At 43.7% G+C, this 27,956-nt stretch overlaps 1 protein-coding gene across 1 annotated transcript; it reads left to right on the forward strand.

Annotated features, from left to right (window-relative positions):
* Positions 1-793: 793 nt before the first annotated feature.
* On the forward strand, positions 794-27,956 carry ptgir (prostaglandin I2 receptor). The gene is made up of 2 exons (XM_036536627.1): positions 794-1,615; positions 27,684-27,956. Exons 1-2 carry the CDS (start codon positions 794-796, stop codon positions 27,954-27,956), a joined length of 1,095 nt encoding a protein of 364 aa, XP_036392520.1.

Consider the following 27,956-nt stretch of genomic DNA (forward strand, 5'->3'; position numbering starts at 1 on the left):
AGGTGGGCTCGCTGAACAGGCTTTGTTAATAACAGAAAGTCAGACAGAAAGAGGAGCGAGAAAGAGCTAGAGACTGGAAAGGGAAGACCTATCATAGTTGGCTGCTAACTTGATCATCTTACCGTAGCCGTAGGACACTTTCTGAAACGATGACAAGAAACAAGATATACGGATCCCTGAAACTGCAGCAACACAAAGTTTCCTACGTTTGATTGGAAGACCCATTTCGGTCCATCAGGCTCTCCGGATATTTCATGACACCGTGAGCAGGCGACCAGTTGAAGTACTACGAATGGAACCGGCGCGGCAAAGCTCGTTTGGGTATTACAGACGAAAGGAATGAATGACTGATGACACAGTTCATAAGGACCGCTTCGGCATTGCTTCGTTCCACGAACTGAAGTGAGGTAAGGAGGTCTATCCTATAAGAAGTTTGTTCTTAAGTGCACAGCTAATCCCTAATCAATGAGAAAATACAATGACAGAGAATTTCCTTTTGAACACCTGGAGGAAAGATGAGCATAAATTAATTTTCTGTAGATCGTGAGCAAACCACAAGGTAGCGTTTGGTTGGCATTCTGTCATGACTTCAGACCACATCTCCGCTGTCGGGACATCAAGCGGCAAGAGAGTCATTTGAGGACTGCGGAACCGCGTGCTCCGTTGTTTTTGCTGCCTGTATGCGAGCACGCACGGAGCAATTGCAAGTATCACATGGAACAGATTGACTAATTCTGCTTCAACGTCTCTGTACACACAAAAGCGCAGGGTTTTTTTTTTTTTTGGCTGCGTCATGTGGAACACTACGTGCGAGAACACTACAGCGATTCACTCAGACGGGAATCCCGTGGTGAGCACGCTGATGTTCATCGCGGGGGTGGCGGGGAACCTGACGGCGCTCGCCATCCTGGGCGTTCACCAGAAGGAGCAGCGCACCAAGTCCTCCGTCTTCTGCATCCTAGTGACAGGGCTGGCCGTGACGGACCTGCTGGGGACCTGCTTCCTCAGCCCGCTGGTGTTCGTGTGCTACGCCCGCCGGGCCTCACTGTTGGGCCTGGTGGGCAACCAGCGGCTCTGCGGGCTTTTCGCCTTCGCCATGACATTCTTCGGCCTGGCGTCCATGCTGATTCTCTGCGCCATGGCAGTTGAGCGCTGCCTGGCGATCAGCCACCCGTACTTCTATGCCAAGTACGTGAGGCGGAGCTTCGCCAAGGTCACGCTGCTGCTCATCTACGTCTTCACCTGCGCCTTCTGCTCCCTGCCCTTCTTCGGCGTGGGCCGGCACAAGCAGTACTGCCCGGGGACGTGGTGCTTCATCAAGATGGAGGCGGAGGGCGAGGGTGCGGAGGAGGAGCGGGGCGTGCTGGCCTTCTCGCTCTCCTACGCCTCGCTCATGGCGCTCCTGATCGCCGCCGTCTTCGTCTGCAACGGCTCAGTGATCGTCAGCCTCTGCCGCATGCACCGCAGCCACCTGTCCCGCCGCGGCTCCGTGTTGTCCACCGGGCGCAAGCGGAAGATGAGCGCCTGGTTCGGCCAGGGGGAGGAGGAGGTGGACCACCTGGTGCTGCTGGCCTCCATGACCGTCATCTTCGTCATCTGCTCGCTGCCGCTGACCGTGAGTTCCCGGGCCGGCTCCGTCAAGGAAGGGGGGGTGTGGCTGCAGGGTGGAGGTGTAGCCAGTGGCACGAGGCCGTAATTCAACACACGTCAAGCCACGGTGCTTTTCCACACACAGCTCATGTAACCGTCATCATTAAACTCAGACCACATCCACATCCCCAGCCCCAACCCTTCTCCGTTCACATGATCTTGATGTGGTCTGAACATAATGGTGATGTTTACAAACCTTTCACACCTGTGGCTTGAGGTGCCTAATGACAAGAGCTCAAGTTCCACCCTCCAGTCAGATATACTTGATCATATTTGTGTCTGTGCCCTGCCTCCTATTCTGTCTCTCTGTCTATCTGCTCTCTACACCCAATAGTCCATCTCTCTCTCTGCTCCCATGCAGTGAATGTAGTACATTATTTTAGGACAGGCTATGCATAAAAGAAGCATCAATTACATTTATGTTAACTGTTTGTTAGCAGGGAAAAACCGTCACTACCCTCTGTTCTGGCAAATCTTCTTTCGATGCCAGTGATGTAATGTAGCAAAATGATTGGCTGATTTGTTGTCAGTTAGTGGCGTGTTTAAATGGGTAATTATAACAAGCAGGGATGTTCTTGTGGAAGAGAGATTAATGCACACAGCACCAGCCTGTAGAAACACCTCCATGACCATAACTGCATAGCCACAGTCAGACTGAATGCCTGTGTTCTCTAGTGTCGGCAATGACACACTATCCTGTGCCATCTCTCACCAGCATCCTCAGTGCTTTCAGTATTTTCCCCCAGAATCTAGATGCAGACATCCAGCCTCTGCCCCTGCCCGTGTACCTAAGATAAGACTTTAGTGCCAAGGATTAATGCCTTTTCAGTGGGAATTTCTAGGTATCTCAGTTGCGCTGTCAGCACAATAGCGTGCTCTGCCTTTTTTCGGTGTATGCGCGCGCATTAGTGTGTCAGTGAATAGAAGACCTTTAATCCCAGAGCAGGTTTAGAAACAAGTATAAGCCACTCCAGTCCCAAAGGCCCTGAGGGGTGGCAGCAGCTTTTCAGGGCACTTGCAGGTCTTGGTTGCATAACGAGAGCCATTATTTTGATAGGGTGTCAAGCAGTCCGTTGTTTTCCCAGGTCTTGCTCGCGCGCTCAGGTGTATCTTAAACCTGCCAGCCCTGGTGAACTGGAAAAGCCCATCCCCGCCCTCATCTCTCAGCTTCCAGGTGTGGCCTGCAGCTGCAGACTGGAAGCTGCTGATTGGCTGAGGGTGGGGCAGGGGAGTTGCAGTCGGTTGTCTGTTATTGCCTCAGAGCATTCCATTTTGGGGAAGACTGTTGGAAAAACAAACAACAGCGCTCCGAGCAGTTACGGGAAGGAACGTGCCAAAGCGGTAGGCCACCGCGTTATTACACAATCGCATTTTACTAACTGTTTCATGATGATATTTATGAGTATTATCACTGTCGCTTTCATTGTTCTAGTTTATTGCTCAATCAGCTTTGTCCATCAAAGGGTCGCATCCTCTGGTCCAAAGAGAAAGCTATTGAATGTTTCCACCTAGTCTTTAGTGGTATCCAAACAGGTGTAGCCTGTATTCATATGTTACCATTAATCTCATAAATAGTCCTGTCTGTAATTAAAGCATTACAGAAAGAGACTATGGCGTCTCATTCAGTGGTTGCCTCACTCAACTGAGTCACACACTGCAGAACAGTGGCCTAGAGGCAGTAAGCAAACATCTATGTAACTGCATACTATTCAGAGAACCTTTAGCACACCTCCAAGCAAGTGCATCTAATTTAGGGAATATGTTAATTTTCATAAATTTGCCCTGTGACGCACCTATGGATAGCCTGGAACGAGAGTGCACAGGACAATGGGGGGGGGGGGGTCCCCCTCACAATGGCACGGCTTTGGAGGGCCCACCCTGCCAACACAATGGTGTAGGCTCCAGGGTGATGGCAGGATTAAATTTAAAAAAAAAAAAGAAGAGCATGCATTGTGATTCCTTACCCAGTCTCATGGTCGTGCAAACAAAAACAACAAAAAAATAGCTCATGTTACCTGTTTCGCAGCCGGCCCACGTTTGCTTGTGGTGAAGCGCGCACGCAGATGCTCCCCCGTCTCACAGCATGTCATGAAGCAGGGTTTGGTGTTTTGTGTCTCGCTGGCTGCCAGCCTTTGTTTACAGTTCATTCCCTTAATTAAATCGACAGTTACGGGCCATGATGTGCACAGAAAGAGAGTGGGATGAGAGGCAGTGAAAGAAAGAGACAGGGAAGATGACTATAATGGGTTTCTGTTGCTGTTGTTTTCTTTGCTGTGGGCCAAAGCACGAGCTGCGCTGGTTGGTGTAGAAGAGGGAGAAAAAGGGGAAATGGAGCAGTGGATGAAGTGGCAGTGTGGTCGAGGCGAGGGGGAACGACCTTGTGCCTTGCAGTTTTCACTTCCCTTTTTCACCATAATGTCGCTCTAGCATGTGACAGAGGAGCAGACTGACACCGAGGCCATTAGGGCTCAGGGCAGCAGGCTCGGAACGAATTTGTAGGGAACCTGCTGCTCTCTTCTGAATTCAGCTTTAGCTTGTCTGACAGTTCTGATTTAACATAAATTTGAATTCAGAACATGATATCCTGAAAGTGTTCTGGATAAAGTCAAGTCCATGAAAAGGAAGTGCAAAGGGAAAGTGTTTCGCTGGCCATGTTGTGTGAAGCACACAAGAAATCGATAAATGAATGAAGCCATCAATAGCTCTTACAGGGTCTATTTTTAAGTCCTCAGTACATCCAAGCGCTTCCCCCTGGTTTTATTTTTACCCAGAACAGCCGTAGGAAACTTTAAATGCTGTGATGCAGGCAGGGGTTCTCCGATTGTCGTGTTGTCCAAGCAACATTGTCCAAGTAAACTCTCCACCCACGCTCTGTCCCCAGAGCGAGTTGCCGTGCACAGATACATACACAGCTTGTGAGCGTTCTTAGCCCTTGGAGATGATTTGGTGATTGAAACAGTTGTTTTCAAAAGATCAGGATGTTTTCCACATAGGAAAGAATTTGTTTTTTGTAGAGTGCCGATTTGCAGATGAACAATGACCTCAAAACATGTTTGATATCCACAAAATTTGTTTATTTTCTTGGGTTTTGGGCCGAATTCCATGATGTTGAGAACCTTCTCATCTAGACTCTGGTTCTGCTTTGTGTCATGTCAAACACTGGATGAGAGTTTGTGCTTCTGCATTGCATAGACGTCTTTACTTAGTGCCATCAATCGATCTTAAAGCCTCTCCGAGGTCTCAGACTATTTTATACCATTAAAAGTGATTAGGTTTGTGCTATAATAAGGAATCATTGACTGCGATGTCTTTTATAGCGGTCAATAATGACATGATGAGATCCTCCCCTTCTCGCCGACATGGGTCGGTGCAATTGATCGCTGGTTGTATCATTCCACATATGGCACTGTGTTCTTTGGACATTGTATAAGCTGGCAATGACAAAGCACTTTGGCCAGGAGTCAAATTCATTCATTCTGTCAAATCGATGTGACTCAGTTAAACATTAAAAACAGTGCTACTGTTTAGCCACAAGTTTCGCAGCATCCCCCTCTTCTACCCTGGTGTGAACAGATGGATGTCAATATAATTTCTTTGACGTTTTCTGTCTGGCTCATGTTGTCAGTTTGTCAGCATAAAAAATCAATTGAACTAAACTCCTAAAAATATCATGTTATGTCAACGGTCCTCTTGTTGTTTCAGCGTAATGGGGCAACCTAAGGTAGTGCGGTGCATTGTATTGGATCAGGCTGCGGCATCAGCAGATTTTAATTGGATGGAGAGGCGGCTGGGGGGGTGGGGGTGGGGGTGGCGGTCGTGAGACCCTAGTGAGAGGGCAAGAGACAAAAAAGCGTCAAGGAGCAGAATGCTCAGTGGCAGCTGTGTTCAGCTGGCAGGCTACAGATCTATTAACATCCAGTGTTAACTCAACACTTGGTAATAGTTGTTCATGCTGTTGCCATAGCTGCAAAGAGTTGTCACAACCAACAAATGCGCCGAAAGCACTCAAGTGGCAGATGAAATAAAAACACAAGTCAGCCTTTCCTTGTCTGTGTCATTCTGTTGGTTTTGGCGCCTGACACATGCAATAATGACACATTCGTTCATTACCTCAACATGGGCTGACAGCCCACTCAAGGCTGCCTCGCTAATTGCAAAAACAATCACCAGATGAACACCCTACTACCCCTAACTCATTCAGTTCAATGTAGCCAAAGGCTTAACTGTCAAGTCTGACTGTCCTGTTGATGGGTAATCAATGCCAAAATCGATGGTGGAGAAAATTACAGGACTAAGGTGAGGTAAGATGTAATACTAGGAGCATAAACAAGGGAAGATCAATACACTAATCACCCGTGCCCTTCTGCCAATGGCAGTCTGTGGCGCTGTGCATGTGACACTGAAACACAAATTCAGGGTCAATTTAACAGACTAATTAACATATAAATATGAGATGGCCAAGGACTGCAAAATCAAGCGTGACACCGCCACAGGGTTGAGAGCAGACAGGTCTCATACGGGACCCTCCCTCTGCAGTAGCCAGGGCTTGAAGACAGACATAACAATGCACACGGACAGATGAAATTCCATAGTTCGTTCCCTATTCATCTTACACATTTGTCCCCTATTCATCTGCACAAACACGAGGCACCGTATAGCTGACAGCGATGAATTACTGATATTGAAGTCAGGCAATTAAGGATCGCATTTGGGAACGGAAGTGGAAGTGGTAATATTAGAACATCTCTCTTCCTTTTATAGTATATGCTTTCTCACACAACCCAGTTAGGAAGGTAAGTATGCTAGAGAGATTCTGTCCATTTGAAGATATTACAGTAACCATCAGTGGGGATGGGGGCGGGCCAGAGCAATGGATAACGCAAGCTGCTACCCTGATGGCAGGCCCAGTGGTTGTCGTTTTAGTTATTGACAATGACGCAACCTATTCAGCCTGGCGGGCTTTGTGACAGCGGTAACTTTTGTGACTCAAACAATGGAGGTTTCCCTCTTCGCAGGCCTTTGAGATAATGAGGTGCATCACGAAACAGACCGGGCTACGTCAGTGATCTAATTGGGTCTTAATCACTGTGCCTCCATGGACGCAAACCAGCTGTTTCTGCCCCCTTGTTATTGTCAAATGCACTTGAGAGCACACAAGTTACACAACTACCATTTGTTTGGGTTTTGTCAATTTCAAATGGAGCTTTTAGACAGCCGGGTGGGTGGGCTGGGTAGTCTGTCTCAGAGGACTTCCTTCATAAAGGCCATTTTCGTCTTAAGAGTTTCACAAGCAGGCAATCAATGATAATCTTCCTCTTCTGTGGCTGCATTTTCGTAGCTGTTTTGACCACGATTGGGCTAAGCCGACAAGTCTTGATCGGAGAGGTTTCTGGTTCTCGTCCCGTAGACCTTCTGTTTGCAGGATGGCACCCGCTGCGTTCACAAACCGTGTTGCATACCTGACCTGTTCCAGTGTTTACTTGGCGAGTTCAGCGCACTGGAAGAGGCTCCAGGGGGAGTATCAGAAGGCAGATGAATGCCAGAGCCTCTCCCTTACAATGCCCAAATAAATCACAAAGGCCCGGCCTCAGACAATAACCTGCCGTGGGGAGATAATGCGCTTCGCTTTGGAGGTCGTTTGTAATTTGAACAAACCATTATCATCCTCCTGCAGATGCCTCTCGCAGAGCATTATGGTATCATTGCCCAGGCTTACAAACCCTCAGAGTGATCAATTATGAATACACTGAAAAACAGCAGCAGGGTGCAGATGTTTGTCTAAAGGTCTGTCCACTCCCCCTTTCTGTATGCCATGGTTGCTGCCAAACCCCCAGGTGGCCTCGTTTGCCTTGGGATATGTTAATGTCCACCCTGACTCTAATATAATTAGTCGTCAAAAATCCGCTGAGACACACCATAATCATGGCCTGAGATCTTTAACCCACCACAGGGTGCTTTCTGGCCCTAAAGGAAGCAGGTTTGTTTCACATTTAACATGGAATGATTGGTTTGTCCCACACAGTTTACCTTACAATCCACTTCACAGTGGCTTCCCTCACACCCCCTCGCCTTCCCCATAGATTCTGTGTACAGGTTATACGGTAGAAGTGTCCTTAAAAAAAACTGAAAATTGCCCATTAGTATGGAAGGTATGTGAGGTTGATTGGGTGAAGTTTGACCTGCTTGTCCTCTAATGTTTCTTCCAGTGTGCAGGAGCATCCATTTTCTGAGCCCTGTCACACAGATACACGCTCACGCAGGCACACACACACACACACACACACACACACACACACACACACACACACACACACACACACACAGACTTACTCTCTCTCACTCTCTTTTCACCATCATACATTCATTCCCTTACTATTACAATGTTACTTGAGGGGCAGGAAGACAAAAGACATCAAAAGACAGAAGAAATTATTTGGAATAGAGGCATCTGATCTGTAATCTTCAAAACCCCACACATCAAAAACTTTAAAACTATTCATTCAAAGCCCATTTAAGCAACCACAATGTATTTTCATGTTTCTGCACTGATTCTGGTGTGGATTATGTTTGAATCTATCCTAAAGTAGCAGTGATTCAGCATGACCCACGATTCACACTGCAGTGGAATTCCCCATGAATCTACTCACAGTATAGTGAAATGAACATTTCATTGTATTGTTATCAAACATGAATATGTTGATAGCCCTCTACTGTTGGTCCACTTCACAGTACATGGGTCTGTGAGGTATTCATGTATATGTGCTTTTGTTATTCACCTCAGCGAATTGTCCAGTGTTGTTATGTATTCTGGAATGCGTTTCGCTGACATATTTTGCATAACTGTGCATTGTGATTACCACAAGGCCCTTGTTTTGGCCACAATTTGAATATTTGGAGAGGAAAACGACCCAAGGAACTCTAGTATCTCAAATTTCAGCCCCAAGTAGGTCTACAATTTGCATTTCTCTCCCATGGCTGTCTGACTCTTTTCTCCTCAGGAAGTTCTAAAGCTAATTGCTTCATTTAAACAAATGTTTTTGCTGGAACAACACAGGTACAGAAATTTGGTTTTGGGGAGGGGGAAAGAGGAGGTGTACAATCTCCTGACACAACAGCCCTGAGCATTAAAACAGACAAAGAGTTTTTCCATGAGCATGTGAAAGAGAAAAAAAAAAAAAAACAGCACAGGGGAAGCATCAGCATGGACATACCAAGCATTTTCTTTATTTTTCTTACTAGAGCCATTTTCTTTGTTTGACGAAACACTTTCATTAGAGTTCATATTTGTACTCGATATTTTGTAGCTGATATTTTCTCAGTAAATTTCTGATGAACTTTCGGGTCCGATTTCACAAATATTTTTGAATTATAATTGCGAGGTAAATTAATTTTTCAGAGAATGGCCCAAAGTGCCCTTTTATAATAGTAAAACTCAACTCTTTTCACAAAAAACAGTTGTCCCAGTTTATTCTAAATACAGAACTGCATTCGATTGATTTTGCTGCAGCCCCATGGTCCAAATGATGGTGATATTCATGGCCTGACCTGTAGACCTTTTCATTGACTAAACATTGCTTATTTTTCCATACGCCTGTGTGCCATAAATATATTTTTATTACAGTTCCTGTCATTGCTTGACAAATGAGTTTAATATGTACCTCTGCGTAGAAGCCATAATTTTGAGTAATGGGGCCGTTTGTTTTATTAATTGATCAATTTATTGAATGCACATGGGCATAAGTGAGGTTGGTTACATGCTGTTGGTTGCCCATTGGAAGGAGACTGCAGACAGGGGCCAGAGAAGCTGTAGACATGGCAGCAAGGAGAACAGGGTTTGGACACCCGTCAAAACAATCAGAGCTGATTCAGAGGTGGACGTTTTCCACATTTTTCTGGGCTAAGAACCTGTTGTTGAATATCAGTGGACCAAGATCTCTTCATATATGGTATTCTGTTTCTGACAAAAAGTAGCAAATAAATAAAGAATAAAAATGTGTTGACCTCTGTTGAACTTGCAGCCATATATCATTTGCGTTTGTTATTATTTTCCATTAAAAAAGTCCAGTCCCATGTTTTTCATTATCTTGGCACTTAATCAATGTTCTCCTTCAATTCAAAAATATCCATAGTGTTTCGTCAACCAGTACATTTGTCATGAAATAACTATAAAACATTTTCTATTATTATAATAAAAACTATTTCACTTGTCCTATTTTAGAATAAAAGATACGGGGAAAAAAATAACAGAAACTTTAGTCAGTTGTTGATTTAGCTGTTTTGCCAATCTGTTTACCAACAGTATGTAGGCACCAGAGCCAACTCTACCAAAATTAAACTAAGCCTTTATTGGAAGGAGAAATTCAGATTCAACGAGACCGCTCTTGTCCTGACACTAAATTTTATTCTATCCCGGTAAAAGCACTGGCTGTTATGTTTTGTTGTTGTGGTTTATTTTTTAATGAAGATTATGCAGAATTAGAACAGGTGGATACCTTTCCTTCGTTTTGTTTGAGTTAACATGACATGCTGTGTTTTTTTTGTGACTATTCGTTAGTAAGACAGACAATGTCGGGATTTGTGTGGCAATATCTTGCAGACCCAAGCTGAACAGGAGGATTCACGGCACAGTGTGACACAAGAAAAATGTAGGGACTTGCCCATTTTATTTGTTTAAGTCATTATAATGAAATGAAACATGTCATTTGTGTTTTCAACACTTACATACATACCAGTAGTTTTGGAATGTTCACAGTTAACACGCCAGGATTCTTGCAGCCATTGAAACTCTTCTGTATAACAATATAAAGTCAGTATTGTCGGTGTCACAATCAACAGTTAACTGCCAAATAATGGGGTGTCAGTGGGAAGATCTGTTTCAATGAATACAGTTTAAACAAGAGGTGCAACTGTGAAGTCATTAATGTGATTGATGAAGATGGGTTTTGCCTGGATTTTTATGCAGTATTTTTTCTGTGATGGGGATAATTTCTCTAAAAGGACTAAGTATCCAAGAGCAAGCTGAAAACATATCAGTAGTTTACTTTGCACTTACTTAATTTGGACAAGAAGCCCAGGGAAAGTGTTTACTTGGTAATTAGCATTTATCAAGTCCATGTCCCTTACCAGGTAGATTTGCAAGTGTTTGGCTAACTAGATGCTTTACCTGGATTTTATTTTCTCACAGAGCCACCTTAGGTGCTGTAAGTGGTGATATCTCAACAGTACAAGCTGTCTTTGCTGAATATTCAGGAAAGAGGTTAATGTCTGGATTCAATAAAAACCCACAACTCCCCAAAAATATCCCTGACTAATGTACCATAATATTACAATAGTAACTTTTTCCATGTAAACAGACTGATTTTTTTTCATTAAATTGATTATTCCTGGGATAGAGATACAGCTGACATATACATATATATATATATATATATATACTGTATGTGTCTGTAGTACTGGCTGTGATGGGAGAGAAGCTAGTAAAGTTTGCACATCTGAGGTTTGTGGCAAAGATGCCAAAGATCATGATTGGCATTTCATACGGCGTATGTTTCTGAGAAACAAAGAGATAACACAGATTAGTCACATAGTGATGGCCTGATGGAAAAGTCTAAATGACAAAAGTCTATATGACTCCTATTTATGCGATATATACACACACTGTATGAAGCCATCAGTCATTTTGAGGTATCTAACACACACACACACACACACACACACACACATCTTCTGAAAATGGGTAGAAGGGTAGAAAATTTTCCATTTCACTGCAGTTATGTATTTGCAGTGTTTTTACACCTTTTTATATCAGTGCAAATGATATCCCTGACAACACGTATTGCTTTTCTGGGGACCCGCCCTTGGTTCCTGCCTTCCGTTAGCCTGCTCTGCATGCCTGAATGCAGTGTGTTCCACCCAGACCCACATCTGGCATGTGTAGAGGACACAGCAGCTGCTGGTGCCCGGGCCACTCCAACTGTGATGACATCATGGGTGCTTAGCTGGGTGCTGCCCTCTGCTCAGACCCATGGTGAGTCCTTTCACTGGGAAGCTCCAGGAACAAGCAACCCAAAGCAGAGCAACAAGCCACCCGTTTGGTGGGGGAGCTTTTTTCCACTATCAGTTCAGATTAAAAAAAGTGTTTCTGCATCGGAGTTTGAGTGGCTGCAAAATGTTGGCACAACATCAACTTTGGTGAGTGGTAGCTGGATGTGCTTAAACTATCGTATTAAATTTTAACAGGAAAAAAACATCTGTAACTTTTAGTAAGTGACTAATTTTTTTTAAAAGTAGCCTGTGGGTTTGACCACCTCATAGAGTTCTAGCAGTTTTTCCAAATTGTGCTAGAAAAAATAGTGAGAAAGCACTGAGACTTGTGGCTTCACAACCTGAGAGACTGTGGGCACACATCATCATGAGGAGGGGAAATACCACCAGCATGCAGTAATCTGTTCAAATCATCATGGTAAAACCCCCCAGTGCAATAAAACATGAGTTAGTAAAACAAGAGATACTAGGAAATGACTCGAGCACAAACAAACCACCCCTAAAAATAACACTGGACAGAATGTTACAGTACTTGAAACCATAAATGATGATAATTGTGACCCAATTATCCCTCCCAATTTCAGCTATAAATTCTGAGAAAGGCAATGAGGGGCATAGTATCTTGAAAGTATTATTGTAACATTCTCATACGTGTTCTGTATAGTTGTACAAGATGTTAGAGGGATGTATCTTTAGTAAGTAGGCATGTCTGTGCAGATGGTCTGCACCCCCACTCCCCAGGTGTGTAGCCTTCCAAGAACAATGGAACAATTGTCGTGGTAACGAGAGGAAGTGTTTGCCCTTGTCAGCCTCCTGGCATGCCCTGTCAGAGTCTGTTGGCTTTCTCTTAAGTCTGTCTGCAAGTGTGTATGCACACAAGACGGCTAGACACCGTGCTCACACTTGTGTGCACCCCTAAAGCTCTATTCAGACAGTACACTTTGCTTTGTGCTCCTATAGAATGTGCAGGTGCCTCTTCAGACACACTTCATAACCTGTCCCCAGGCTGATCAGTGTCACACCTTGTGTGGCATTGTATGGTCAAGATTCAAGCTGTTGGGGGGGGGGGGGGGGTCTCTCTCTGAATGTGTGCAACATGCACTGCATTTCGCCATATTATGTTTTGAGGCTGTGCTCAGTAATTCTGAAATCTGCAAACAAATGAGAGTTTTGTGTCTTTATGTAAAATCCCACAATGAATCATATTTGGATCCTGAAACCAATGTTGGGATGGCAAGAGAATAAACTGTTTGTGAAGAAATCTCAGGTCTCTTCTCTGGCATTATGCACGCTGCATTTAAACACCTCACTGTCAGGTGTAAGATAACATCTTAAATTAGTATAGATTTTTCCCCACTTTGTCATTCGGAATATAAATGATGTTTTGGACCGACCGTACAGAAAATGACCCGGTAATGAAACCCATATTTCCTACTTCACATGTTGAGCACATGTTGTGAGTGTTCCAAACGTTTGGAGCCAGGGAATTCAAAGTTCGGCGACCGCACAGCTCAGCCAACGTAATTGGAACCATGCGAGGAGTACCCAAGAGGATATTGGTGGTTCGGGGTTTAAACAACAGGGAAGTGTGGTTGCTTTTGCCACAGAAATCTATGTCAATATCCACATGGGAAATCCTGGTGATGCACAGCCCCATATGTAGTTGAGAGGGTTGCCATGCTGGCTTATCACACTCATCATATAGTGGTTGAATCCCATCATCCACTTACAAGTGTTGGATGTATTTTTATTGTGATTACTGAAGCACAGAATTAATCCAGCTGTGCCTTAACTGAACAAATAGTCTCTCAAAGAGAGATGGTAACAATGATGTGACTGCAGACCTGCAAGAGTAAGACTTGGAGTAATATTTCCTTCATGTCCTATGTGAGTATATGAAGAACTACTTTTAAATATGTGCAACCCCACACCTTAATTAAATAAACATTTACCCTTCACTTTGACACAAAAATAAATGCAAGTTCTCCATTTCCGCTTCATGGAATCTATCTCAGCAAATTCCGTCATTAAAATTGATTGTTATCAAGTGGATACATACCGTATCTTATTGTATCCTTATTTAAAGAGGACTCTGAAGACTTTGTTACAAAAATAAATATTCTTATAACAATAATTTAGGCTCCAGATAATATTACATGAAGCAGAAACAGCCAATGCAAATAAAAATCAGCCATGCTTGCTCAGCACCATAAATCTCCCCTTTAACTGGTTACTGAGACACAAGGTTAAGTGTGTTTGTGCAATAAATTTCCCTGACATCAGCGCAAGGGCTACTAAACACCTCAGGTCAATACATGTGTATCTACTAGGGATACCTCCAGCAGCTGAGAAAAGGCAATATCATCCACAAGGAAGGTCGTTTGCAATCTTAAAAAAAAGTACACACAGTGATTACTTAATTTCTCATTTCAAACATGGTTCTTAAAAAACATTCAATCACACAATCATTCAAATATTCTGAAACAGCTCACTTTAACGCTCACTTTATAATCCTGAGTGAAGTTCATCCGACACTTATACTCATTATAAGTCATTATACTCCCCCTGTATTCAACAGACAACATTAAAATGCATCATTTCTAATACACTTTTAATCTATTTACTCAATTTTGCAGCTACTATAAAAATGACAAAACTCAATGCCAGCCCAACTAGTTAAAATGAAAATCATGCCTCCACCACACTACACAGCACATCAGGTTACCTTTTTAAGCATTTAATATCATATAATGACGTTTCAGCTACATCCTTCTCTTTTAGCTTTTTATGTAATAATAAATAATCTTTACTGACTATAAGGTTTTACCAGGCATATTAGGCCTTATAGAGATGCTTCCCCTTAATGTGCTTGCTTTCCCAGCTCATTTCAGTACACAAAATTTTTAATTCATGGCACTATAATTCTGAGTATGAGCATATGCAACTAATCACACATTGTGTGTTTTTTAATCCAAAACCTTGATATGATGAGCTACCCCGTAATGAGTTCCCACTGCAACACTTATTTCACACAAAGGTTCTGGTTTCATATTGCATGTTGAAAAATGTATATTTGAAAAAGGGACACTAGTATTTCTTTGTGGGTCAAAGTTAGGAATAAATGTTCGTTGAACCTGGAGGTATGCCCTTTGAGGTCTTTTGTCAAGCTGTTGTCAAGCCAGGACCTAGAAAGCCACAGCATTTCCAGTGTTAAGTCAGAGTAGTGAAGAGGTACTCAGTACTCAGCTCTAAGTTGGAATTTATATATTCCACAATAAATTGTGTTTCGATCTATTGTGTACTTTGTATTTATATAATCATGACAGGACACTGTCAGTTCCGTCATTTCACTTTTTCGTAGCTTTGAGAATCATAAAGAGAACAGATTTTTCTGCACTACTGCTCAGATATGCTGACACTTTAGTTCTAGTAATGGCGTCCTCAGAGCTCCACTTGCGGCTCTCAGCTGTCAGGCATTGTGTGGTATAGGTGTACAGCATTGAGTAAGCAACTTCCTCTGTGGGTACTGTATGTTACATACATTCTCATGACCCTATCTTACTATATGTAGTCAGGGCAGGGTTTGCAATCTGGTGCACAGTTGTTAAGAAAGCAAATTTTATCAAGCAGTATGCCGAAGTTGATCTTGCTCATTCGTCTCATTTCCCTTTGTGCTGACGCTTGAGTTTATGCACCATTTTGGGGGATTTCTCAACCTCCCTGCCGTCGCTCAGTCTGCATCAATCTGCAAACAGACTTTTTGTTTGCCAACGCAAGTGCAAACTTTTTCATTCAGGTTTGCGCTCTTTGAATTCATGCCAAACCAAATTTTGGAAGAAAAACAGTAACACTTTCAGTAGGTTGTGGGTTAAAGTGAAGGATAAATGTTGGTTAGATTCATGGGGAAGGATCATACTGAATGTGTGCATGTATACGATTTAGTAGATTTGAATTTCCATACAGTAAAAGCATAAAATTTGCTGTTTATGTGGGGAGAGAGGGTCTGACCTTTGGCTTGGAGTCCGGTGAAAGAATCACCATGGCCATGAAGCTGAGGATATTGACCCCCATTTGACATCATAAAAAAGGAGAAGAAAAAGGGGAGACACACAACGGAAGTGGTGAATGTCATTTTTATACTTGTGGATGGGACCAGTTGTTCTCGGTTTGGTTAACTGCACAGGGATGTCTGAAAATTCCCCTCCCAAATCTTCGTTTGGAGCTTCATTAAGCGTGTTCCATTGCATGTAATATATATTACATTGAGGTGATCTACTGGTGATCCCTCACAGTTGCCTCAATCCCAAACAATATAAAAGGCACAGCTACAAATGACTCCTTAAAATCTGGATTTAAAATGTGTCAATTTTCATGTGCCTGTTCCTACGAGTTGGACTTCAAGCTGATCTTCATTTTACCTGAAGAATGCTGCATAAAATAGTCATGTTATATTGTATTGTATTGTATTGTAAATCTCATTGCACATACATTCTGATGACCCTGTGGCCATCTCTCTGCTGCTCCAGTCAGCAGTGCAGATCCTAGCTTGGGCCTGCTGAGATACATTACATTACTGTCCGCGCTCCCCTGAGGGGAAGTTGCTATCAGCCACACCCCTCCTCCACCCCCCCACCCCAGCTATTCCATCTTAATCAGCCCTATTTCCCTTTTCCGCATACAGCACTTAGCGAGTTTCACAACCATTGATTTTAATCCTCTTAATCTTTGATGCAGACGAAGAACTGATGCCATTTCCTTCAGCCGGACCCATTTGCCACTGTGTACCAGCCGGGCTTGCTTGCTTAGACAGAGATGGATGCACTGCGATAAGGATGTTGTTCACACCTCATATGTTTGATTGGAGTTGTTGTCACTTCCTCAGACTATCATATGACTGGAAAGCTCATTTGTGTGAGTTACTCAGACTGCTCATTCCCTTGTGTATTCTTCCTAACTCATTTCCACAAGCGCCAGCGCTTGGAAGTGCTCTCACCACGGGCTTGGGGAAGTCAAAGGAATCTGACAAAGGGGAGAGTGTGAGATGGGAAAAAGCAGAGGATACCTGGAAAAGTGATTCAGAGAGAACTGCGTGATGGGATTCCAAAGCTCAATTTCTGCCAAAATATGATATGCTTAACAGAACACAAATACAAATGAGTTGCACCTGTTTTCCAGTCATACTTTATTTAATACACATCTTTTGTCCTGTGATTTGACTACCAAGACATAAAAGAGCCACTTTAGGCTCCCTTTTCATCCTTTATACAGGGGAATGCATTTTCCCACCATATCAGGTACTGGCACACATTTTGATAGCTGCATCTAGGTTCTTCCACTTCCACTTTGACCCAATGGGGGAATTCCGCATTGAGTAAACTTTAAGTGTTAATACTGCCCAACAAAACACACACAAATTTGAAGTAAAAAAGATTTAATAACTGTAAGTAAAAGACAAATGGAAAATTCCATCAATGTCTGGACCATGAATAAAAAAGGATAATTTGGTTCATCATGAAGCCGCTTATAAAACCACCTCCAGTATTTGGCTCAGATTCAGCCCATAAATGCACTGTCCCCAGAAATCATTTAAAAAGTTCTTAAGTAATTTTAAGGAGAAGTGTAACTCAGTAAAGAAAAAAGCCTCCCGGATGAAAGCCGCACAGTGACTTTCCCCCTTTTCCTGCTTAAGATGGCTCAATGATTTTGAACTGAATGCAGGACCTGAAAGGAATGTCACAGGAAAGTATACAAGTCCCACCAAGACTGTGTTATGCAAAGCTTGTTTTTTTTGTTGAAAAATCACAAACTGAGGCAACCATACAGCTGAAATTAACATGCAGGGTAGCATTACAGCTCAGGTCTCCTGGGTTTATCTGAAATGACACTTGGAGAGTGTCTTTCATTCAAAAAACAACAAGCTCCAGTAACAGCATGCTTCTGGCACACCATCAACTGCATAAAGTTACACTTATTTAGGCAATGCAGAGGCATAACGAAGGAATTGAAATCCAGTCTTACGTACATTCCTTTAACCCAACCTTGGTTAGATTACTGCTGTAAAATTAATAATCTGTTTGCATGATGGCATTGATAGGCCTGGAAAATCAGTGTACTGAGCATAGAGGAGGGGGCACAGCCTAGATAAATATGAAGCTTATATTGTTTTGGCAGAGATGCATGGATTCAAAACAAAACTACCTTCAAGGGCACCAAAGGATACACTCTGTAAAAAATTATCAGTAGTTAATATTTGTAACTGTAATGGAATTTTGTTTTTTTCTGGTAAAAGTCAACAAGTGTTTGAAAATGAATCCCAGGGAAAGTGCATGGCTGGGCAAATCATGCCCAAACCAAGTCAATTATGCTGACAGGGTAGATCTGTGAATGCTTGGCACAGCACAGATTACTTTCCTTGGGTTTACTTCCGTGTGGAATTGCGCCAGGTGGCCTTTGAAGAGTTTGCTTGGTGTCAGGTACTTTGCCCTGGAGGTGGGTGCGCCTGCTGTTCGTCACATTCCCGCGTCAGGGCTTGACCTCTGACCTGCAGCTCTGGCCAGCTCTCTCTCACCTATGACAGCGGTAGTGGCTGGTTCTCATTTGTGCTGCATCGACCTCAAAGATCCAATCCTCTCAAGAATGAGTGTGTGTCTGCAGGGCCTTTCCAGCCCAGGTGTCCTCACATATTGACCTGCCTCAGCCCGGGGCTGCGTACCAGCCTCTTTGAAGGACGCTCATCAGGCCTGTCTCCTTGCCGACGCCTGATTTGATGTTCTCGTAACATAGGGCAGCTCAAATGTTGGTCCCCTTTGTCTTTCAGCTGTCAGTCAATACAGAGCTCCCTGCAAATCTGGAAACAAGTCCTACCTCTTAATCACCTCTGCACTATGAGGCAAATTGGATTTAGATTAAAGCATAGATATTCCATATACTGACCAGGCATCCAGCTCTGTGTCTTGTAAGGTCCTGTAATTTGTTGGCCCGTTATGAATATTCATGAAGGGGCATGGCTGAATACAGCAGCATGAACAGGGCTGGAACATCCTGTTACCTCGACACATAAATACAGTAGGAATATATGAGCTGAGTATTGGATCACCAAATAGAATATGTTTGATTAAACCTACCTGTAGTAGAGAGTTCATCTCCTGGCAGGCTACCTGTAGCAGAAACAAATGATTGTTATGGAGTTCTTATCACAGAGAAGCTCTCTGCCCCGGCAGCGTAGGACCTTCAGAACCAGCTGTGCTAACTTATTTGATCAATTATTCGCTCTGAATTTCAGAATGAATGCTCTCACTCCTCAGCATCTGTTGTTTACTTTTGTTCCCTGTTGCATGTCCATCAGTCAGTTCCAATGCAAGGCGCACATATAGAACTGCACCAGCGTTTACCCTGCAATCAGCACTCTGTAACAGCTGGCATGAAGGTCTCGCTTCAATTACCTCTGTAGTGCTGCCAAGCTAAATAGGCCATGACCACATTCTTCAGAGCAAGACCGTCACGGATGCAGTTCCTGTGGTGAAGCGCTACAAGATATTAGCACTACGGTACGGTCGGAGCGTCTGGCACTTTTTTTGCAGCGTGGAGCTGTATTGTGTTGGGTTCGTTCAGTCGATCGGTGTTTCACCCGTAGGGAGATGCACCGTAGCTTTGTTTCGGAGATTCCTCTGTGATGTCACGTAGCCACCGTGCACGCGTGCGGCTCCCGCGGCAACTTCCTCATAATAGCACGCTCAGCATTGTGCCCAAAAGACAATAATCTCTGAGCGTTAGCACAGTAATCAAGGCAGTGAAATAAGGAAACAAGGTGTAGCATTTCTGCAGGAAATTGAATCCCCTGGATTTGGCTGGAATCATTCCATTTCCTGCCCAGCAAACCGCCATTCTTTCTCTTCCACCGCTGTATTTTGTCCCTGCTCCCCCCTCCTCCTCCTGAGAGTCATTTCTTTCCTTCTCTGATCATCTCAGCTCCACATGTAAACCAGACACATAGAGCCATTTCTCTACCAGCATGCACAGCCAATGAACCAGAGCTCAAAGCTAAATATTTCATTTTCATAGCCTGCACCCTGTCCTGGACCCTGTTATTCCTCTACTGATTAGTATTTAGTTCTTACAATTCTGATACTGGTTAATAATATATAGCCATTGCAGCACATCAATTACTCAATATTAATATTTAATTTGTGCTGCTCTAAAGCATTGATACATTGCCAGCCTTTATTGATTGTGTTACCTAGATTGTTTTTATGAGTTTTTAAATATTGAACACTTTTGTCAGATAGATTAATGACTTCCACTTGCAGTGGAGTCTATGCGATGAGGGGTATGTTTAAAACAAGCAGGCAAAAATTAGAAATCAGCACTTATGTTCAGGGGAAAAAATAATCCACATGTAGATGATCAGTATAAACATTTGATTCCAAAATTATATTATATAATTAATTTGAGAAACAGTTAACATGACCTTTTTAGTCTGTAAGTCAGCAATAAAAAAAGTCAATAAAACAAATAGACGCTGGTTTTGCATGTCAAAAAACATATGCTCATAACAGAAGCACTTCTTCTTTTCTTGGAGCAATACGGAAAGGCTCCGTTGCAACATGCTTTTCCTTTTTCCTTTTGATATGTTGCATCATATTTTTTGTTTGTATGAATACATTTTAATTGTACTTAAAACACATCTTTGGGCTAAACAACATATTTCTCAATATATTTCGTTTCTGTATGGGACTGGTGTCCTATTGCAGTATGTGTGTCCATGCACCACAGTTTGACAGCCTGACAGTGGGTTTTGTACTGCAGTCTCTCTGCCTTTCTGCCATCCAGTGAAAGAGAGGGGAGCTTTGTTTATTCCAGGAAGGAGGATTCCCGGGAACAGAGAAGAACAGAGAAAAGAGATGGTAAATGAGGGGAAGAGAGGAGCTTTGCTTGTGAAGGGAGGGGTATGACAGAGCTGTGAACGAGGTCTCTGTATGTGTGTGTGTGGGTGTGTGGGTGTGCATGTGTGTATGAGTGTGAGATGGAGACGGGTCGCAGAGGTGGAACATGCCACTCCATACCAAAGTAAATCAGTAATTTGCCACCATTGCTAATGCACTGCTAAGATAACCGCCTTCCTTAATAGCGTGGATGATGGCTAAAATGTGTTTGCAGCGACACTGAAACTGGCTTGCAAAGAAACCATAAGGAACAGCTGAATCTGTCTTGATGCGTGGCTGTGTGAGAGAGGGAGAGGTCTATGCATGTGTGTTTGTTGTCACATATTGCAACAATTTCGGGCTTCCCACCTTCCAGCGGGTCTTTTCATTTCAGAAACAGATTTTATGAGGCAGATCTTGCACAACATGTCCCATCTTCTTTTGACATTTTCAGCATCACCAGGAGGGGTGTCTGGCGTGAAACCCACACATCATCCATTCGCCTTTCACCAAGTGAATTGTTCAAGCCAGACGCGAAAACAATAATAACAAGGATGGAACATGTTGTGTAGAAGGCCAGGAAAACCGCCTGCAGATCATGAGAGGTTGAATATTTGCATCTGGGCTGAGTTTATGGGTAATAGCTTTTAGTAAGCTGATTGAATCCATGGGTAAAATCATATTGACGTCCTGAGAATCCTTAAACATAATATCCGTTTTGTATCATTGCTGCCTTTCAGATGCCAGGCAGTTGAAAGTATTTGGGTGGCAAATATGAATATCATCAATGCCATCAAATTTATTTGGTTGGCGCATGACCTCACCCAAGGAAACTACCGATGTATACATTATACACCTTACCCATTGATGCAGCTTGACACTGATCCTGAAGCCATTCAGGTGAAGTAATTTGCTCAAGGAAGAAACAGCAGTGCCCCACCCTGGATCTGAACCTGCAAATTTCAGTGCATTTACCTAACCACTGTGGCACACAGCCACCCCATTCTCTGCAGCCTCCTTAATTATATTTCATCCTGAACTGATCCTGCACAAAGCCATCTGAATTATGCATTAGAGGTAAATGGGTTTCCATGGAGCAAAACATAGCCATATACAGTATGTAGTAGTGGTGGGGGGTGGGGGCGCTGTGCAGTGTCTCTCTGATATCCGAGAAGTAGCCGTGGAGTCTGTATTCCACAGTAATGGGTCTGCTGGAATGGCTGGGGTTTAGAGGGTATTGATTCTGGGGCACCATTGACCGTTCAGCGGCAAGTGGCTTCTGCAGTGTTGAATAAACGAAAAGATTCATTACTACCTCAGCCCAAGTAAAATACAAACTACAGGGGAAGAAACATGCCCACAGAATAACCTCAGGACAGCTCCTCTGCAACGGGTCACTGTGGTCACTCAGCCACCTAGTCTGACTGAACGGCCATCACCAAGTTGATGTCCAAATGTAGATCTCCTGTGCCAGAACACTGATCTCAGCCTCTTCTTTGATCTGCTGTAGGCTGACACCAGCACTCTCTGGGTTTGAGAGCGCTCACTTTTCCCCAGGTCATGTCAGCCTCCCCATAAACCCCTCAAATATTATTGATTTTCTTGGACGGGGGAGAGACTCCCTCTCACATTACTTCTAACTTTAACAGAGCACTTCAACATTTAGTGCAAGATTGCAAAACCAACAGAGTGAGAGAAAGAGAGAAGGAAGGAGGGAGCTGCTGAGGGTGAGGGATTGAGACACAGTAACACGAACAGATAACGAAGAGAAGAAAAACAGTGTGGCTGACTCATCAAGGAAGCCAGTGGCCACAAGGGAAAAGGGGAGGGGAAAGGGGGGGGGGTGAGGGGGGTGGCGATGAGTGGTGAGATGGTAAATGAGTAAATGAAGAGAGATAAAAAAGTGAATGGAGCAAGACACACAGACACTGTTACGGGGAGAGATTTTGTCACTGCAAACCAGATGATGAAAAGGAGGTTGGTGGAAATATTGACTGGGTTCTGTTTCTGTTTCTGAGTGTGAGAAAGTAGAAACTTTTTCCCCACATTAATGTCACACACCCTGTGATCTCTCACAGAAATCACCTAAATGACAGGTCAATGGACTATACAGTAATGCAACAAATGAGCCATAGATTTTGTAACTGTGATTGGGGCTTTGGAGTAGGAGTGTGTGTGAGTCAGCAGGGGTGGGCAGAGGGCGTAGTACACACCCACATGTAGGAAGGTCTCATATCTCCATGAGTCTCACATTTGCCCCACTGCCTACAGAAGCATTAGGCCCTCAGCCCACACCCACAACTCCCCAATGCACTTCCTGCCAAACCTTACTGCTGTGCCAGTCTTACTTTTTCCACTGGTGATTCGCTGCTGCACTACCTGACAGCATTGTCAATAGAGTTCAGTGGTGGTGATCAATGGATTGCTCAGCTTTCCCATTAATTTTATAAAAGCATGTGCATGCACTTCTTCATGTATGTGGTGAAAGTGGAAAATGACAGGGAAAGGGAAAACACCAGCACACTGACGTACAGCTCCTAAAATAAGTTGTTTCATTAGGGAGCACCTTTCCCATGTGCCTTTTCTCTCACTCCAGAGAGCCACGACCTGCAGGCTAATGGTCTGTTTCTGCCTATTTACCAACTGTCTGAACAGCACAGGCAGTAGCAAAGGATGCTGCAGCATACAGTGGAAAAACACTGGAGCTCTCCAACTGGCAGATGGCCGACTGCTCTCATCTTACGTGGTCGTTCTTAAACACCATCCAAGGGCGATTCCTGCAGGACCAGAGCTAAGAGTGACGAATCTCCATTACAGGGCTGGAACATGGAACATGGAGCCTTTGCTGTCCTCAGATGGCTTTTAATGTCTGTGTGCTGTCAGGGTAGTGCCCCCTGGGATAGCTGGTGTCTGGGTACCAGTATCTGTGAGATTTGCAGGCTTGGGGAGTGTGGACATGCCTTATTTATTTGCTTGACTCTCCTCTCCTGGTGTGTGACAGTGGAAAGAGGCTAAAGGATGTAGTTTTCTCTTGGTCTATGCTCATATTGAAATAGAACAAACTAGCATTTTTTTGTCTCTGACAATCAGTGTCTCCTGTAATTGTTATCAATATGAATATGCTCACTCTTGTCATCTTTGGGTCTGTAATAAGTTCACGGACACCATTCACTACAGTTCTCCCTGTTTTAGAAGTTTATTTTACCTTCAGTTTATTATTTTGCATTAGGGCTTTCTCATTCTGTGACAGTCTTATCCATGGTAATACCTATAGTAACACATACTTTCTGCATACTTTCTCTTGCTTTTACATATTTTGTAATTTCTGAAAACAACCTAAGATTATCTATTAGTGAAGGGACCATAGGAAGTAAAACTGGTTTGATTCATCACTTTTTGTTATTTCTCATTTTGAAAAGATATTTGGTCCTCTCCAATATACTTTCAGTCACATTGTCTCACTTCTGACCATGTGGAGGAATTATGTGATTGTAGTATGTGGGTACAGTATGCATTAGTGCAGTCTTTGAATGGGTGTGCATGTGAATGGGAGAGTAGGTGCAGTGTGTAAGTGCAGTGTGTTTAAGCACAAGTGTGGGTGCAGTATGTGTGTAGGAGTAGAGATTGTTTGGTTTCACTCTTGTGGTTTTATTTATTGCGGAGAACTCCACGAATAGATCAGCCCCCTTGAGGTCCACATAAGTTTGAGGCACAGTATTAAACAAAAATGACTCAATCAATAAATAATTACTTAAGGAGTGCCTGGCTCTTTATCATTTGTACCCTGTGGTCCTCCCCAGGGCGATGATTTGTGGCTGGTCTCTGGTGGCTCTCTTTGCGGAAGACCATATGTGGGAGGGCGACGTGAGGGAGAAACGCCCTGCTCAGAGTTTGCAAACGTGTTTGCTAGGGTTGTTTTGACGACGCACAATGGGAAGACAAACCGCATCTCGCTCTGAAGTCCCAGCAGACATTGTGGCACCTGCTGACTGGCTACACTCGAAATGCAAATGCAATGGTGGACTGTGCCTGGGCCGTGAGTGAATGCTCTTCCCTATAAAGGATGGTGCAGTCAAAACATGGGTTTTGAGTTCTGAGTTTTGAAAGGTACCAACTGTTGGATGGTCCTGTGAGGAAATGCTAACCGGGGAATGTGTTTATTTGGATGTTCCACAAATGCCTGAAGCAGCCTTGCTGTCTGGCTCATTGACCTGACCAGTGTGTGTATTCATACATCCAAGTAAATACTTTCCACGACTTCCAAGACGTACTGAACATTTTCTCATAGATATTTGACAAATACTTATTTTATTAATAAATATCTATATAAAATTAAAAAACTAATCTTCAAATTCTAAATTGTTTAATAAGTTGCCCAATGATTTCAATGCAAAATAATGTTCATTGTAGAGCAGTCCTATGGACCCTTCACTCTGTTGAGTTCAGCAGCCATGTTGAGGCCCAGAACTAAGATTTAATCTTGAAGCATGAAGCCTGAAACCATACCTAGCACCAAAGACTTTAGCAAATACTGACAATTAGAGAGACAGTATACAACATGCATTTGTCAGCAAATGTAAACAATCTCATTCTACAGATTTGAACCATAAGATATCAAATTTGCATGCTTTCATCATGCACAGGTCACAAGATCTTTTTATGAAACTTGGAATAAGCACTTGCATGACCTCCTTGTAGAGATTTCCAAGGCATATATATTTTTTTAAATATCCTGGCCTCATTCAACAGGGCTGGTCTAACTGGCAGACTAATGTAACACCTGAGACATAACATTGGTATGACTGCCAAAGGGCTGAATCATTTCTGCAGTTATACTTTCAGTGTACACATAGACCCATTTTGGCTCCGTCACATGTAAGTGTTGGAACTGTATTCACAGTGCAGCAGAAGTCTTGAATGAACACATTGCACTTGCTTAGTAGTAGACACTGTTATCCAGAGCAACCTACACAGCTTGCAGCCTTATTCATTTACATGTCATTTCACTTATACAGTTAGATATTTACTTTCAATTGGGCAAGTCAGGTCAGGCAATTCGGTACCTTGCTCAAGGGTACAACAGCAGTAGGCCACCGGGGAACTAAACCAGCAATGTTTGGATTAGAAGTCTTACAATCCCGGCCACACTAAACACATGAACCCTGAAACTATAACCTGATAAATTATCATGAGAATAAACTATGTGGTACGTTGTGAGACACTGTAATTATATTATAAATATAACAACGTTCTGCACTGTGCCACATGTAACACTGGAGGGATTGGATAAACACCAGTACCAGCAGAGCTCTTGTGACTGTTGGCCCCACCATTCACTGCTGCCTGGGAAAGCACATGGGGCTCCCACTTCCTCAAAAAACAGGCACCACAGAGACAGAGCAAGAGCCACAGACCACCGCTGAACATAAGCCATTTTTAATTAGCACATCATTGTCAGCCTACCTATCGACAACAAAAAGAGAATGTTTTTACTTCCCAGCTTCGCCCTAATGCACTGGTTATGTGTCATGCTTGCTCTGTGTCGTTATTTTGTGGTCCATTTTTATTGTCTAGCCCAGATCCTAGAAAGCCATGGTGGCTGTGTGATGGTGAACTTTTTCTAAGTGGGAGACCATCTGTCAAATAGGGCCTCGATTTCCTGGGTAAAGGGAAGTAGGAGCACCACCTGCCTAGAGAAGAGAACAGATATTACCCTCCTCTAAATCACCATCATAACTCCATGTGGCAGCAGATTTCTTTTCCCAGCATACCAGTCCTAAATAAACAATATAATTCAAAGTGGATGTGAGCAACTTTCAAATACAATTAATCACACACAGACAGGCATGAAATACACCCAGGCTTCCAGCTATGAGGTGTTTTGTCATCCTCCAGCTCCACAATGACTAAACTAAACAGACTCCAGCCATATAGTGGGGCTGGATTTCAACCCCCACTGCAGAATTACAGAATTACAGTATCTACTTTTATCACCATTACACCAAATACGCACGTATTAAGGAGTAGGGCTCTTGTAGCGATGTGGGAATGTTTCTGTACTGTAGCGCTGCTCAGTTCTGAGTACGCCTTGCCAAATCTAGAACTGATCTACCCTCTGCTGCTATAATACATTTATTATTCAGATGGGGAGTTTTTTTTCTGCACGCACGTGATATGGGTTCAGGGTTTCAGGGGAAACAACACGGGCTCTGAGAGCAAGAACTGAAACTCGGCCGAGCGCTGGTGCCTCACGATTTCCAAATCAACCATGTGTGCGTTCCATCAGTTTAGACCCAGCAAATGAGCCTCATAACTGGATTGGTTGAGCAACGTGAAATACGCTTCCTGCCAAAAAGCTAATTATTTGTCTTAATGTTGTTTGGGGAGGTTTTTTTTTTGTTTAACAGGTTTTCCTGCCTTGTAATGGGGCGTGATGCTGCAAATGACAGCAGTAAGAAGTGGCGTAGGAAGGCCTGCATTGCTCACTTGGGAATGTCAGCCTGCCACATCTGTCCCGGTCTCTAGGCTACATCGTTCCCTTGTCTCCAGTTCATTAGTTTTCATTCCAGGCCGTAGCAACGCAGAAACATTTACACCGGCCGGTACAACATCTAACCAGCCCTTGTCATTTATTACAGACCAGTTGTTTAGCATGTCATGGTTGGATCAGATTGAAAAATGGCTGTCCGCACACTGCTAGTGATGCATTCTGCATCAGTAGTTCATTGTGGTTTAGAGAGCGTGTTTTCAGATTGAGCCTCCTAGTGGTGCATTGTGGGATGGTCCTCTGATAGCTGGTTCTGCTTTCATAATTATGCAGCTGAATTCAGTTTCCTTTGTGGCAGAGTTGAGTGGACTAGACTATTTTCTTGCTCTGTCCGTGTTACTGTTCTGTGATCATCCTGGATGTGTGAGTCTGGACTGAACTTCCTGTTTTTACCTCCAGATGCATCCTCTCGGTCTCTCTGTCTCCCTCTCTGTGTCTGTTTCTCCTCTTTTCAGTACTCGCTTTTACTCTGCCGGTAAAATGTCTAATGTGAGTCTCGCTCTCTCCTCTCTCTCTCGCAGATCTGCGGTTTTGTCAGCGCCGTTACTCCATACGAGAGCGACAAGCAGAACCTGCTGGCATTCCGCTTCTCTGCCCTCAACCCCATCGTGGACCCCTGGGTCTTCATCCTCTTCCGCAAGGCCGTCTTCCGCTACCTGCGCTCCCTGTTCCACTGTCGCCTCCCCAGGGGGGCGCTCAAGAGCACCACCCACAGCACCCTTAACTATCCCCCAGGGGCTGGGGACATCACCACCTCCACTGCCCTCCAGGCGCAGGCGGGGGCGGGGCTATAG

This window comes from Megalops cyprinoides, chromosome 9, assembly GCF_013368585.1.
Source record: "Megalops cyprinoides isolate fMegCyp1 chromosome 9, fMegCyp1.pri, whole genome shotgun sequence".
Classification (NCBI taxonomy): Eukaryota; Metazoa; Chordata; class Actinopteri; order Elopiformes; family Megalopidae; genus Megalops; species Megalops cyprinoides.

What these genes read in the sequence shown, in the direction of transcription:
- ptgir (XM_036536627.1), top strand. Translation starts at nt 794, where the DNA reads ATGTGGAACACTACGTGCGAGAACACTACAGCGATTCACTCAGACGGG. An exon ending in TCTGCTCGCTGCCGCTGACC is followed by an intron (nt 1,616 to 27,683) that starts GTGAGTTCCCGG and finishes TCTCTCTCGCAG; the next exon opens with ATCTGCGGTTTTGTCAGCGC.